The sequence below is a fragment of the Eptesicus fuscus genome, chromosome 20 (assembly GCF_027574615.1).
Source record: "Eptesicus fuscus isolate TK198812 chromosome 20, DD_ASM_mEF_20220401, whole genome shotgun sequence".
NCBI lineage: Eukaryota > Metazoa > Chordata > Mammalia > Chiroptera > Vespertilionidae > Eptesicus > Eptesicus fuscus.
Genome location: NC_072492.1, coordinates 22612036 through 22627260, shown reverse-complemented (window position 1 = coordinate 22627260; position 15225 = coordinate 22612036). Strand labels below are relative to the sequence as shown.

Below are 15225 nucleotides of genomic sequence, written 5' to 3'. Positions count from 1 at the left end.
GTTAATCCCAAACTCCTTCTCATGAAGCATCTCCCTGTTGCTAAGCATACTTTGCACCCTTCCTTTTTGGTGGGTGGAGCCGGTGTATGTTGAACAGTCTGACTCAGTTTATAAAATAAAAGATGGATTCCAGTATGACAGCTGGCAGTGACTTAGTAGCAGTGATATGTTCATCATCACAAGTCAAGTTTTGAATTAATTCTTGTTTTTCTTCATGTTGGGAATTAGGCATTATTGGGATGCTGCTAAATCTTCACAACCATGCCACTGTGCCCTGTGGTCTCGTCCGATCTCACAAGCTAAGCCAACTCAGATTGGGCCAGTCCTTTGACTGAGAAGCCTTTCAAAAATGTTCAGGTGTTACAGGAAGTGATGGCATTGATTCATCAGGTGGTGCTCTTCTGTGGGGGTTCTGCACCAGTACCTCTTCAGGGCAGTGTGATTCAGGCTTTGTGTGTCTGATGGCTCTGACCACTGAGCAGCCATTGGAGACCCCCTACTTTGGTTGTTAGGGCGGAGGTGAAATGGGTTGCCCCATGTGCCTGTACCAACTAGTACAACTCCACTCAACCAGAAAGGAATCAGAAAGCCTCCCTAAATTTCATATCTAATACCAGTTGGATCATTGTTGATTTTGATATCCTTACCCAGAATTTCATAGTAGCAGATGAAATTAACCCTATATTTTGTTCAAGATGAAGCTCTTTGATTTCCTTTGGGAATCAAGGTGCTTGATATTTCAAAGATGATGTTCATATCTCCTCAGGGTTTGAAAATACTCGTCTTTTGATTTTTGTGTGTATTTGTCACTCTTCTTCTTCCTGGTTTTCAGGCATGTGTGTATGCTGAGGGAAGAGGAGGAGGAGGAGGGAATGATTATTTAAATGTTAGTAAATTTTGTCCGTTTGGTGGGTGCTATGGCTTACTCAGTTTTTCTTTTTAATTTAGATGAGGGTGCCAGCTATTGCTGTGCATATTTATTCCACTAAAACTCCTGTAATAATAAGTCCATCTCCCTTGTCCTTAGATTTTCTATAGGGAGGGAGGCGGGAGCTATAGCTGTTTACTATATTTTTTATATACGTGGAATTCTGCACAACTTTAGCATGCCCCACACTATCCTTTTCCTTAGTGTTGCTTATGCCTAAATTTTTTTTAAGTTGGCACACCCTGACCTGTGCCATATTTGTAAGTGAGAACTCAACTCCTGTCCTTCTGTGTGTTTTCGCAGCCATGCCCGGTTACGCTGTATGTGCACCTGCAACAGGTGTACGTTTTGCATCTGTCAGAACTTCCTCAACTCAGACTTGCTGCAATCTATAAAGAACAAAATCTTCACTGCAATTCTTAACAGGTTCTTAACTTTATTTACTGGGTACCAGGCATTCTGTTAAAATACAAAAGGAAATAGTGGATAACTATTTATTACACTGATACTTACTTACAAAGACAATGAGCTGACTGATGCCCAGCTAACTTCCATTAAAATTCTCACCGTGGTGACAGTGTTTAGATTTGGAATCATTCTTAGTAATGTCTCTAAATTCATAGATATATTTAGGGGACTATAACATTTTAGTTTTTTGGGTTGTTTTTTTTTCATTAAGGAAGCTAAAGTATCTTTCATATTAAGAGGATAATATGTATAAGGAGGTTAAAAGATTTTGGCTGAGAGTTGTAGAAATAGATTAGGACATTCATAGTAAGGAAAAGACACATTGATCCCAAGTGTTATAATGTATTTAGCATACATTCAAATAATACAATTTATTAAACCCATACCAATGTGAACAATATCTTGGATTTGAACAAATTATCTATTTTAAGTGCCTGGAATGTTTATTTGAAAGAGCATCATTTTTGGAAATGAGGATAGTAACCAACTTTAAGGATTCAAAGGAATATGGAAAAGAAAAAGATCTATAGTACTAGTTTTTGAGGTCTTTATAATTGAGTCCAAAACATGACATATGCCTAGAAAGTAATATGCTTTGAAAAAATGAAAGAAAAGTAGGATATATACATTCCCTCAAAGCAATGAACTTGGGAGGTTATATTCTTATTCTGGTCATGCTACCTTTATTCAGATTTATTTTACATTTTGTGAGCATTTAAGAGCCTATGTAATATTAATTTGTATCTAATGTTAAATTTTTATGTGTCTGAGGATGAATTAGGATTTTGAACTCATTCAAATGTCATTGGGAACTGGCCTTGATTAAGACAGATGCTCAAGCTCAGTAGTCTTTGATGAGAAATGGGTCAGTTATTTTGTTTACCATTGGACTCTCGCTGAGGGCTCGGCTCTGACTGTACCAGATGAGCAGGATAGTTTGTGTCTACTAGCAATATAGTAGGTGTGGCTATGAAACAGGGAGACTGTAGCTTATGTGAGCCAGAAACGGACTTTGAAATCTTTCAAAATGAGCTTTGGGGAGGCTTTGAGCCCTAGCAGCTCTGGAATAAGAATGCAGCCATCTCAGGTGCCTGGTTTGAAGGGATCCACACCCATTTGGTGGTCAAGCTCTGCCTCTGTCCCGTGAATGGCACCTCCTAAAGTAGCGATGCAGATTCTCTCATGGCGCCTGTCTGAGAAACTGCAGGCTAGTTCAAACCACAACGTTCAGGAGCTCTGATTTGGACATGGTAGAGTTGGAAGGGATTCTAATATTCTTCTGACCTAACCTCCCATTAGGATGCCTTTCTGCAAGTCTTCCTGAGAGAGTGCTATGTGTCTGCTGGTGGCTTTCCTCATTGGAGAGGGTTTTTTGCTTTTTATTTTATTTTATTTTTAACTAAAATTATTTCCCTATAACTTTCTTTCCTTTAGTTTTAGTTCTGCCCTTTAGAACAACATACGACTATTCTACTCCCTCTTCAACATAGCAATCCTTCAGACATTTGAAGACGACCATCATGTCTCCCCTAATTTTCTCTTCTCCAGGTAGAACATCCCCATTTCTTTCAGCCTTTTCTTAAATTAGATGGTTTAGTGACTTCATCATTCCTGGTTGTCCTCATCTCAAAGCCCCTTAGGTTTTTTAGAATACCTCTTAAAAGGTGCCACTGGAATGGAGACCAGTGCTCCGGGTGTGACCTGACTAGTCCAGAACAGTGGTCAGTCGTGTGCCATGGTTAGGACAGCACCTGTCTATTGCATGAGTTAAGGTTTTAGCAGCCCCATCCCACTGTTGATGCATTTTAATCTTGGGGTTAATTGAAACCAGATTTTTTTTTCATATGGCGTGCTATTAAGGCAGTGTCCCCTCCTCTCTAATTATGTATTTGCCATTTTTATTGACTCTTTGAATCTAATTGCAGATACATATGTATCTCTATTAAATGTCATATTCTTTTTTATCCATTTGTTCTAGCTCAGTCATTTCAAACATTATTTTGTCATTTGTCCCATTATATATCTCTCTCAACATTGTGTTATTTGCAAATTTTGTAGATATGTCTTCTTTATCTTTCCAGTTGTTGATAAAAAATAATGTCCAATACCCAGAGATTGGAGAGAGAGCTAAAAAAAAAAGCGTGCAAGCCCTATAGCACTCCACTAGAGGACTCTTCTCAGCGACATGGGTTCAGAATTCTTGGGGAAAGATTATTTTTGGAGTTAAAAATATTTTATTATCCAGTCTATAGTTTATCTTATGAGAGATTTCATGGAGGGCTTTTTAAAAATAAACATATACTCTCTACCACATTCCTCTCATCTACCAGCATGGTGATTTTATCTAAATAGGAAGTGACATCTTTTTGGTGTTTTATTCTTGGTGAACCACCTTGGCACCTAGTAATTGCTGATCACAAACCATCTATTTTATTTATTCTAGAAATCCTTGATTGTCCAGAATTGCAGATTAATTTATTGTCTGCACCTTAATGACAATTTTATTCTTAGATCAGTTTAGTCAGCTTCCAAATGAAATAGGTTGGGTGTGCATTATTGGATCAACTTGCTCATAATATATTACTCTATACAGTGATCCTCGAGCAGAAATCAGTACATTTTGTCATATTTATTTATAAACTAGAAATAATTTAATGGTAATATTGAGATACATCACTGATATCTGATAATCAAGAATGGAAGGAATGGAAAAGAAGAGGAGGAAAACCTTTAAAGAACTCCTTCCTGATCCCTGGTAGTATTTCAATAATTTATTTCATAGAAGTACAGTGGAAATTTAAAAGTTGTATATTAAAGTCTCTTCTAGTTTACAAAAGGATACAAGTCAGGTTGGTGGGAGTGGAGGCCCAAGTTAAATGCCTGCAGGATCTGGATAGAAAATGTAAATGAATGAAGGTGGCTAGTGTAAGAACTGAGAGAGGTGGGGACTGTGAGTGCCCTGTCTAAAAGAGGCCCCGCAACTCAGCTCTGGACTTTTGTTATTGCACAGACTTGGTGTTGCCAGGTGTTCTGATTCTATGAGACTAGAAATCAGGGTTTTTATGTGAAATTTTCTGTTATTTAAATAGTAAATTTTAAAAGTACAAATCAGAAAAAACAAAACCTGTTTACAGGCCACCAGTTTGCAACCTCAGTCTTAAGATAGGACTTAAAATTGTAAAAATGTAGGTATACACACAACAAAGTACACCTAAGAAATGAAAATGCCTTTTAACCCTTCTTCCCCTTCCCCATTTTACTCCTTTCTCGTAAAAAAATCGAAAAAGTTGCCGGGCAATGGGGTGAGAATGGAGTCACCTTATCCCAGTATTTCTCAGGTTTTGGCACCTTTCGTGGTTGGTCACCATTGGTTTGCCAGGCTAGGTATATCTTAATGTTACATAATGATTCATTGAATACAAGTCATTTAAGAATTTTTCACTGTAATTTAGTAGGGATTCTCACTCAATACTAACTCTTAAGTCTTTGGTTTTGGTTTTTGTTTTTTTTTTGTTTTGTTTTTGTTTTTTGTTTTTTTAATATATTTTATTGATTTTTTACAGAGAAGAAGTGAGAGGGATAGAGAGCTAGAAACATCGATGAGAGAGAATCATCGACCAGCTGCCTCCTGCACACCCCCTATCAGGGATGTGCCCACAGCCAATGTACATGCCCTTGACCGGAATCGAACCTGGGACCCTTCAGTCCGCAGACCGACGCTCTATCCATTGAGCCAAACCGGTTTCGGCAAGTCTTTGGTTTTATAACTCTGCCATGCCTAGTTTTTTATTTAGAACTTGAAAAGAACAGTTTTAAATTTTTGATTTAAGCGAAAAGTTTCATCAAATTTCTGCAAAGAAATTGGTAGACAAATACTGGTACATATAGGTTGATCTCAAGTTAGCACAGTTTTATTGTGCATATAAAAATTTCAATCCCTGCCCTGACCGGTTTGGTTCAGTGGATAGAGCGTCGGCCTGCGGACTGAAGGGCTCCAGGTTCGATTCCGGTCAAGGGCATGTACCTTGGTTGCGGGCACATCCCCAGTAGGAGGTGTGCAAGAGGCAGCTGCTGATCGATGTTTCTAACTCTATCACTCTCCCTTCCGCTCTGTAAAAAATCAATAAAATATGTTTGTTTGTTTGTTTAATTTCTATCCCTGAACTAGAAATGACTTCCAGAGATAATGCGTGTTTGAGACCACATACTCCCTTTATCTCAAACCCCTCCTTTTGATTTAGTTATTTAAATACTTAATTTAAGTACCTGCTTTGGAGAGGATCTGCTGTGAGCTGGGGCAAAATATGAAGATGAAGAAAATAATGGACCTACCTTTAAGTACCTTTCTAAATATTATATTCAAAATTTTTTTCTTTAAACTTTGGTTACGTAGTCTCATGCCAAAAAAGGAAGTGCTGGAACCTCTTTTTTTACCAATTTAATTGAATGTATAGTGATTTCAACATTTGAGACAAGTGTTAAACTATGTGTTTGACATGTAACTTGGGTAATTACAGGCTCACCCTTCAGATGTGGATAAATTTATGTTTTCCTATAGAATAATTTATGAATAACTAGAATTATTTTGATTTAAATACATTTGGAGCATGATTAATGTGGTCAGATTAGTTTAATCTTTGGTAATGCTTTCATATCAGTGTAAATCATGTTACTGGGGGAAAATATCTTTTGATTATATTTTTATTTTTAAATACCTTTTAAAGTATTAAAATGATTATGAAGGGGTGAGCTTGATTGTTGGTTTGAACTACCCAGGATTTTAGTTTATTATTTTTCTGACTTCAGACACTTCTACTTTGTATGAAGATGTTAACTATACTATAGAGTGCCCTGAACTTTAATTTGTCCCTTCCTTAGGTGTTCATTTTCATTTGTTTGTCGGTGCCATTTAGTCATTTTTTAACTCCTCTCAATCCTTCTCCCAGGTAGTTTTCTGTGTATACCCACTCATCCTACCCTATAATTCAACCAAAATGGTTTATTTTACAGTTTATTATTTTGGTGAGATTTTCTTTGATATTTACTTTGGATTTAGGATTTCTTTTATTCCATTTTATTATTTGCACCAGCCATCTAAATTATTTGTTCATGTTACTTCTTTTTTTAAAAATATATTTTTTTATTGATTTCAGAGGGGAAGGGAGAGGGAGAAAGAGATAGAAACATCAATGATGAGAGAGGATCATTGATGGGCTGCCTCCTCCTGCACGCCCCCTACTGGGGATCGAGCCCGAAATCCAGGCATGTGTCCTTGACTGGAATCGAACCAGGGACCCTTAAGTCCACAGGCCAATACTCTATTCACTGAGTCAAACCTGCTAGGACTCATGTTACTTCCTAAGCTCAGTGGCAGCATTTTACTTTAGCAACCAAGAGGATAGTTCACACTGAGTATTTCCAGAGACTCAAAGATATGATGGACAGTCATATCCATTGTATTTTTTGCCCTATTTTTAATATATATTTTAAAATTGGATGTATATGACACTTAAGCCATTTGTTAATGACTTACTTCATTTGCCCATATTGCTTTAATAATCACCTAATTTCCTCTTTTACATAATTTAAAATCATTTTATTTAATGTAATACCCCCCCCCTTTTTTAAGAAATAATTTTACTTTCGTCATACCAAAATGAACTACCTTTTCATAGGATTGCTTTATGAAGAGGATAGGTTCCTAGAAATCTTAATATTGTAGAGATTCTGTTGGGGCTATAAGAATTCTTAGGATATTATGTTATAGTAGCATATTGTATGAAAGTAAGTCTGTCCTGCATTTAGTTTTATATGAAACTTCCATATTCCTTTGTATGAAAGTCCTTACAAGGCTTTTCTTTGGATTTGGATACTTATCATAGTTTAAAATTATACAGGAGATCATATTATAGATTCTCATGAAGTAAGTTGCTACTGCATATAATTTAAAATATTTTTGCCATTTGGTTAGTATATTAAAGGGCACACAAGGTGGAGTTTGCCTAATCTAATCTTTAAGTATCAGTAGTTATATATTATGTTTCCCATGGCATATTCCCATGTACCTATGATCATCTAAATTTTTATTCTAATGCTTGGTAAAGCATTTTTTTTCATTGATGCACACCTATGTCCTTTTCCAAAGTGTGTTACTATTTAGGCATGCTCAGTTAACAGTTTTCTTATGACTTTTGTGTTGTACTTCATCTTCATTGTATATATACTATATTTTGATTTTTTAACCTATTTTGAGAAATATCTTATTAGAATATTCATGCCTACTAATTCAATTAGGAAAATTGTCATTATTAAAATTATTATTAACAATACAAGCATTTTTATTAGAAATATTTAAAAAATACTTCACCAGAAAGAAGCATTGAGAGAAATAAAAGCAGGGAGGTTTGGATTTTTTTTAATGTGACTTATTAAAAACAAAACTTAATTATAGTTTTGGTGACCTCAATACAGTTTTTAACTTGGGCTAGGTAATTGAAATAGCAAAAAGCTATATATGATACGTATGAACCCTAGTAACTTTAGGTTACATGCATGACCATTGTATAGGCTGTTTCAAAGTATTAACTTGAAACTTCATACCTGAGATACATAGATGGATAGAATTATAAAATTAGAAGATCATTCACATTAGTGCATTTGTACACCTCTGAGTTGTGTTTGGAAAGGATAAAATGATGAGTGACAAAAATTAAAAGTAGGAAATTCAAATTTGTTTCTGACAAGCTTTAGGGGAGGCCTGATAAAAAGTCTGGGTAGAACTACTCTTCCTACAGTCTCTTAGCTTGGTCGCTTTTCCGTATGTTCTACTATACTTTTCTGTCCTCTGCATAATAGCTTGCAACCCAAGACATGGTTAATCGATATCTGGATCTCACTGAATACTCCCCCTTCCACACATTCTAATTTTTGCAGATTTTTAGATCTCTTTAATATAGTTTCCATATCCCAGATATATAGTCCTGTGACACATAATAAAAAAATTAAACATATCCTATTTGAGAGTAGCTAAAATGGGTTTAATGCCATTGAACCCTTTGGGATTTGATTATTTTATGTTTTGAAATATTGCAGTTGATAACATTCCCTTTTTTTATTATTTGTTCAATACATTTAACCAATAAAGATTTTTAGTCATGTTCTTATATTTACCATAAATTGCAGAGTTAATCAAAAGCATCTTGTATGCCTGCTTTAAGGCATTCTGTGCAGAAGTAGTTGGGAATTTTGGTCACTCTGTTATATGCCTGGTGTGACTCTTCACAAAGAGAATTCTTTTTTTTTTTTTTTAATCCTCAAGGATATTTTTTCCATTGATCTTTTAGAGAGAGTGGGAGAGAGAGGGAAAGACAGAGAGAAACATCAATGTGAGAGATACACATCAATTGGTTGCCTCCTGCACGTGCCCCAACCAGGGCCTGGGCTAGAGAGGAGCCTTCAACCAAGGTACATGCCCTTGACCGGAATCAAACCCAGGACCCTTTGGTCCGCAGGCCGACACTGTCTACTGAGCCAAATCGGCTAGGACCACAAAGAAAATTCTTAATTTAACTCTTTATTGCCTGAATTTTGAAACATTTCCTTTTCTCTGCCTTATTAAGTAGCAGCCTTAATAATACCCAAGCCCAAATATAGTGATCGGCTCCCACATCTGTGTCAAGAAGTGTTTGTCATCTGATGGACATATGTGCCTTCAAGCACTTCTCAGACACAAAGCCAGCATCCGCCTACGAACTTGAAAGCTCTAATAAGCTTAAATTGATTGATTAAGGTTATATTTCAGCAGTTAGTCATCATTTCTTATGTTATGAAAGAGATACTGCTGAACTAAATTATCTTATTCCAAATAGAGTAGGAAAATGTAATAATTCTGGCATAGCAATAGATTTAAAAAAGAACCTTTATGCACACACTTGCACACACACATTTTTTTAACCCTGTAATATTCATCTTGGGAAACTATCTTAAGGAAACTATTCTAAATATAGAGAGAAGTCTTATATAGAAAGTTATTCATCACTTTAGTTATAGTCACCAGTAAATCAAGAATAGCCACCATTAGGATAATGGAATATAATGTAGCTATTTAAAATTAAGATATATTTATCATTGATGAGAGAGAGAGAGAATCATCAATGTGAGAGAGAAATCATCCATCGGTTGCCTCACGTACACACCTCGACCAGGGATTGAACCTGTGACCCTTCGCTTCACAGGGTGACACTAACCATTGAGCACGCCAGCCAGTGCAAGATGGCCCTATTCTTTATTCAGATGTTTCAGTTACCTAAGCAACAACAAATGTGCCATCCATTAGAAATGCTTTCTGTTCTGTAAATAGAGCCTAGTTGGTGCTGCTTTTAAATGCACATGGCAAAGGCATGAAATAGTTCTCGAAGTAGCTTTTCTGTGTCTAGAAATGTGGTTTTCCATGACTAAAAGAGCCTGAAACAACTACTGTAACATTAATGGAATCATTAAAATATATTTGGAGTTAATAGTTGCCTTCAATTTTTAACTAGCTATATCTTGAGCATGTATCTATGTTGTTTGTATATAAATATGAACTGTTTTGCCTATTGAAAGTTATACTACAGCTTGGGGAAAATAATTACTATCTGAAAATGCAAAAGAAAACCAAGCAATAAAGTCAGAATACATTATTTTTTTAATGGTATTACTTTCTTAAAATACAATAAAAGGAGCTGTGTGCATAAGCTTCCATACTTGAATATTTATGAGAAATTATTTTGACTGATTTTAATGTGATTGTAGCTAGCTTTAATCCTAATCCCTTTCTCTCCCTAAGTTAAAAAATAAATGTAAAAATCTTTAGAAAAATCCTCCATCAGTGAAAATACACAAAAATCACACAGACACCAAAGCTCGAAGCAAAATCTCTAATGCATGTTTAACCTGTGTTCTCACTTTAAATTCTATTCATCCCTATTGACTTGGAATTGTAAACTTTGAAACCCTCATCATAAGATCATAACAGTTTATGAATTTGGGATGTTGGACTCAATTTTTCACAGATGTATTTTGTAGGTTTTGGTAGTCTGAAATTAGAAACATCTATAAACCTTCTGATTAATAGTTGTTAGCCTCATTTTGAATGAATACTTATGGTCACCACATGTTGTCAGGTACTACTTAGGGCGGCGGTTGCCAACCTTTGGACCTCACGGACCACTAGTGGTCCATGGACCACTGGTTGGTGACCGCTGGCTTAGGTATTGGTTTCAAGGGCTTCCCTTAGTGTTTTGGATATACCAAGACCAGCCTCTGAGGGATATGTAAAGAACGTATATTACAGCCTCAGGTTTCCTTGCCTATTATGCGAGTGTTTAAAGAGTACATACAGATTTTTTTAAGTTTTGCAATTTGCTATAGAATACATTTATTTTAAATATAGAAAGCATAAGATGTATCATATAGGGTGGCAACTCAATTTCTGTGTGGGCTGTTTAATTGAGAGACGTTATTTTCAGTCCCCTTCTTTTGTGAGCTCTGCTGTGAACTGCAAACTGTGTGCATGTGTATAAAAGGTTAAGAGCCCGGGTAGCTGAGTGGGGTGCCATGCTGTTAGCAGACGACGAAGGCAGTATTACTCACCAGGTGCACGCCGTCAGCTCTGTTGAAGATTCCATCTTCATGGAGTCATCTCATGGTCCACTTTTTCTTGAAGCCAGGTAACATTTCCCACAAGCAGTGGGTTGTTGGCCTTGTTGGAGTTTTTCCAGCTGGAAAAACTCAAACCTAAGTAGTCTCCTCCCTAACTTTAAACAAACAAATCAATAAATAATACATTGCCTGTTGAAAGGACTAATTCGAAAGGTGGAATGAATCTGTGTTATCACGTTGCTTTGTAAAATAATAATTATGTAAGGAGTGATTTTTTTTTTTAATAGAAACTGGGGAGGATAAGAAACCGGAGTGCTGAGTGTTGTTTTGCCAGGGTGCCAAGCATGGCGCACTCTGGATTGTAGTATAGTCTTGTTTCCAGGAATGTTCAGATTGCATTTCGTGATAACTAATCTGATCACTCTTTGACTATTACTGAGGCACAGTAGTTTTATACAATTTCTATTCTTGGCTCTTAACTCTTTTGCATGTGTCAGTCAGTGTCTTGGTCTTTTAATGATGTATGATTTTTGCTTCAAATCTGTTTAACTTAGTTGTAAAATAACCTGAACTAGACAGTCTCTCTAAGCTCTTAATTCTACATAACCTCAATTGTGTTCACTTAACTAAAACTTCAGAGACGCTTGAATAAAATGATCCAACCTTTGCTTTAAAGCTTTATCCTCTTCATGGTAAGCTGTCATACTTGAGACTCTTGAGGGTGCTTAGCAGTGTTATTAACTGAGCATGCTCACAAACTCAGTTTGTGGTACAGGCTGTCCCTGTTCTTGTCATGCATAATATGGCTTTTTTTTTCTTTACATCATTTACTTTTCATTCCATCATGTTACACTATGTCCTTTAGTTGATACCATTGTCACTGCCTGTCTAACTAATACCAAGGTTTGTTTGTTTGTTTTCCTTTCTTTAATCAGCATTAACCAAATTAATGCAAACTGGTAAATCTTCCCCACCCCCTTTGCTATTTTTTGGGTAAATTTTTATGGGGCTCAATATTTCCAAAGTTGACTTTAAGCATTGCTCTTAGAAAAGTATTGTCACTTGTCGCTTAACTGCTTACAAGATAGCTTTCAGTTCCTGGGGACTCAAGATTGCACATTAAGTTCCTTGAAATTGATTCTCAAAATTGTGAGATCCCAGTCTTCCCTTTCATTTTGAAGGACCATGGTGGTACTAAAAAGTGGTACATGATTTGTCTAAGTTCTCCATTTCCCATGTGAAGAAAATGTATAAAAATTTAAATGTTGTTTACTCTCAAATCGTAGTTCATTGTAAAGAGTTATTTTTATTGATGTCCACATTGTAAGATAATGATCATCTAAGCATTGTACATGTGGCTATACTGATAAATGTTTTTGGTTAAGCATTACTGTATGCAATTAGCCTGACAAGTGTGCTAATACTTCCCTAAAAGTAGACTGTTAATACTGGTGTTTTCATACTAGTCATATTTTAAACATTAATTATATTTTCTGACTACAGGCACGTGACACAAGCTGACCTCAAGAGCTCCACGTTTTGGCTTCGAGCAAGTTTTGGTGCTACTGTTTTTGCCGTTTTGGGCTTTGCCATGTACAAAGCATTATTGAAACAGCGATGATCTAAAACAAAAAAATACTGGCCCCTACCAAAAACAAATACTTTTATGTACATTCTGAATGCTTTAAATTCTGCTAGAAATATTGGCATATTTGTACATGCAGAGTTACTTTATTAATTATTTGTAAGTCGTGCATAAGAGTATTTTAACGATAGTTGTAACTGCAGTATTGGCTAGCATATGGAAAGAAACAGCTTAACAGCCAGACTAAAGTGGCTAAATTCCAGAGGCCAAAAGGGAATGTTTTGTAAATAATGTACATATTCAGGCAAGATATGGTCTCCCAAACTGAGTTCTAGAAATGATATTTCTAGATGTTTCTACATGGTATTGTTAGTGCTCAGTTGGCTCACTCTCCTAGGCTTAAGTCAGCTCAGAGATTGTATTTACTCATGGATCACTTATTTATTTCACATTTACTCAGAATGATCTTTGGGTCCTTCAGGTACCCGAGGCACAATTTACCACTTTCTCTCCGTTTCTAAAAGCAAACAAGTCATTGTCAGCTTACCAGCACAACCTTCTTTCAGTCACTTGGGTAGGCCAGCCTTGAAGCCGCCCATGCTAGCTAGACAGTTGTATAGCTGAGTATGAGGCTCGCCTTTAAGGAAGGAGGAGCTAAAGGCAATTAGAGGTGTTACCTACGCGATTATGTTGCCTCCTTTGTCAGGATGTTGAATTTTATAGCCCTTTCAATCAAATGAGAAAAAAGATTTGTATATTATCAATGTTTTTAGTTCAAATAAACAGTCACCACTACAATTGAATTTCCTCCCAAAGTGTAAAACATTCTACAAGGGCTGTGTCTGTCCTAGTGATTTCAGCAGCTGCATGTATCATGAAGTGTTCTATGTCTGGCTGGGATAACCTAGAAGCAGCACTTTTTTTAATGGTAAAATAAATCTAATGAATATAAACTCATGATAAACCTATTTTTTCCATCATTGACCTTTTCAAGTATTTAAATAAATAACCACTGTGTACTGTGATCCTGGGTTTTGTGTCTTACAAAGTAAATATTCCTGTATAGACGTAAGTGAAATCCTGTGCTTTCTATCTTCTTACCTTGAAAGTTACTTTTATACAAAAATATAATACTCATTAGGAAAGAAGACAAGTATGATATGTATGTATAATAGGAAGTCAAAGTCTAGATCGTTGTTTTCCTCTGCACCTACTTCACTTGTGTTCTTTCTACTATGATTCACATGTTTATTTTCTCCTTTAGCACGGACTTTCACCCTTTGCTCTTCTGAGAAATGTTTTCTTATAAGATCACACTTCTCTTTTTTTTTAATCTTTATTATTGAAAGTATCACATAGGTCTAGGTCCTCCTTTTTCTCCCATTAACCTCCCCCAGGCCCTCACCACCCCTTTGTCTGTGTCCACAGGTTATGCATATGTGCATACAAGTTCATTGATCTCTTCCCACTCACCCTCTCCTGCCTTCCCTCGGAAGGACACACTTCTTGAGCAGCTACTAGCAGCATAATTTACTGGCTGTAACCTTGTAAATAATATGTGCCCTATGTACTTGTGTACTTCCCTGTCTCCCCTCCCCCATTTTATTCCCAACTTGAGGAAAAGTAAAATTAAGTAAAATCTGGCAACTCCTCATTTGCATTATTTTCTGAGAGAATTCCATTTACCAAATAAATTTGTCAGTTACCCAGCTTCCAATGACAGTTAATTCTTCCCTTCCAAGTTCTTCCCTGTTCAGACTAAACTATGAATATTCCTTATAAATTATTGCATTTGTGAGAAACAGGGGCAAAAAGGTAGTTTGCCAAGAGGTAGAAAGTGTTGTATTACTTATTTAGATTTTTCTCTCTTAGTCTTTTTATTTGAAAGTTTAAATGTTCGATTCACAGAAGACAGGCAGGCAGTGCCCTAGGTCTCCCCTGCAGCTCCTGACAGGTCTCCCCGGCTCAGCCTAGCAGTTTAGGCTGCACCTGTCCACTTCATGCCCCTGTTCTCAGCTTCAGTTAGGCCAGACAGGGCAGGTTTGCAGAGGAAATGCTCACCGGTGTCTCCTCTTTAACCTACAGGCTCATGCGGATATTTTTCATTTCACATCCACTTTAGAGACTCGGTAATGCAGGGAGTTGCATGAATAAATACACTAATAGGATTCTTCCAGCTTTAACATTTACTCAGAGTATGCAAGCTGTAGGAGTACTAAGGAAATGGAAACTTGAAGATAGGAGATCTTTCACTTTGCACCAATTACATTATCTTTTAAATGGACAGTTCTGAGGCTGTTTGCCATAACATTTTAATGAATAGTGAGGCAGTCATGTGAAGAAACATCGCTTTGAAGGTTTGCAGTCCTGTGGCATAATGGAATAGCTTAGCCTTACTGAGCACAGCAAATGTCTGCCGTTTCTTTCCATTCATATAGCTTTCTCTTTCACATTTGACCAAAAACAGCAACAGCCCACATTGTGGGGCTTAGAAATGCTGCAATGGGAGTAGGTTCTGCTGTCAGGGGCTTGGGGAGCACATAACCATTCCGACATGGCCTCTGAAGGAAGCGGCAGGAGGGCTGTGGGTTTCTCTGTGCAC

At 36.6% G+C, this 15225-nt stretch overlaps 1 protein-coding gene across 4 annotated transcripts in view; it reads left to right on the top strand.

Annotated features, from left to right (window-relative positions):
• Positions 1-13648, top strand: part of RHOT1 (ras homolog family member T1) — a 58771-nt gene extending 45123 nt beyond the window's left edge. For 2 of the 4 annotated variants that reach the window (XM_008147756.3, XM_008147757.3), the window contains 2 exons: positions 1232-1354; positions 12542-13648. In XM_008147756.3, the coding sequence (XP_008145978.2) occupies positions 1232-1354; positions 12542-12659 (241 nt within the window). In that variant the 3' untranslated portion in view covers positions 12660-13648. The remainder of the gene's footprint in view (positions 1-1231; positions 1355-12541) is intronic. The other 2 variants (XM_008147758.3, XM_008147759.3) reach the window with 1 other exon arrangement.
• The last annotated feature ends 1577 nt before the right edge of the window (positions 13649-15225 follow it).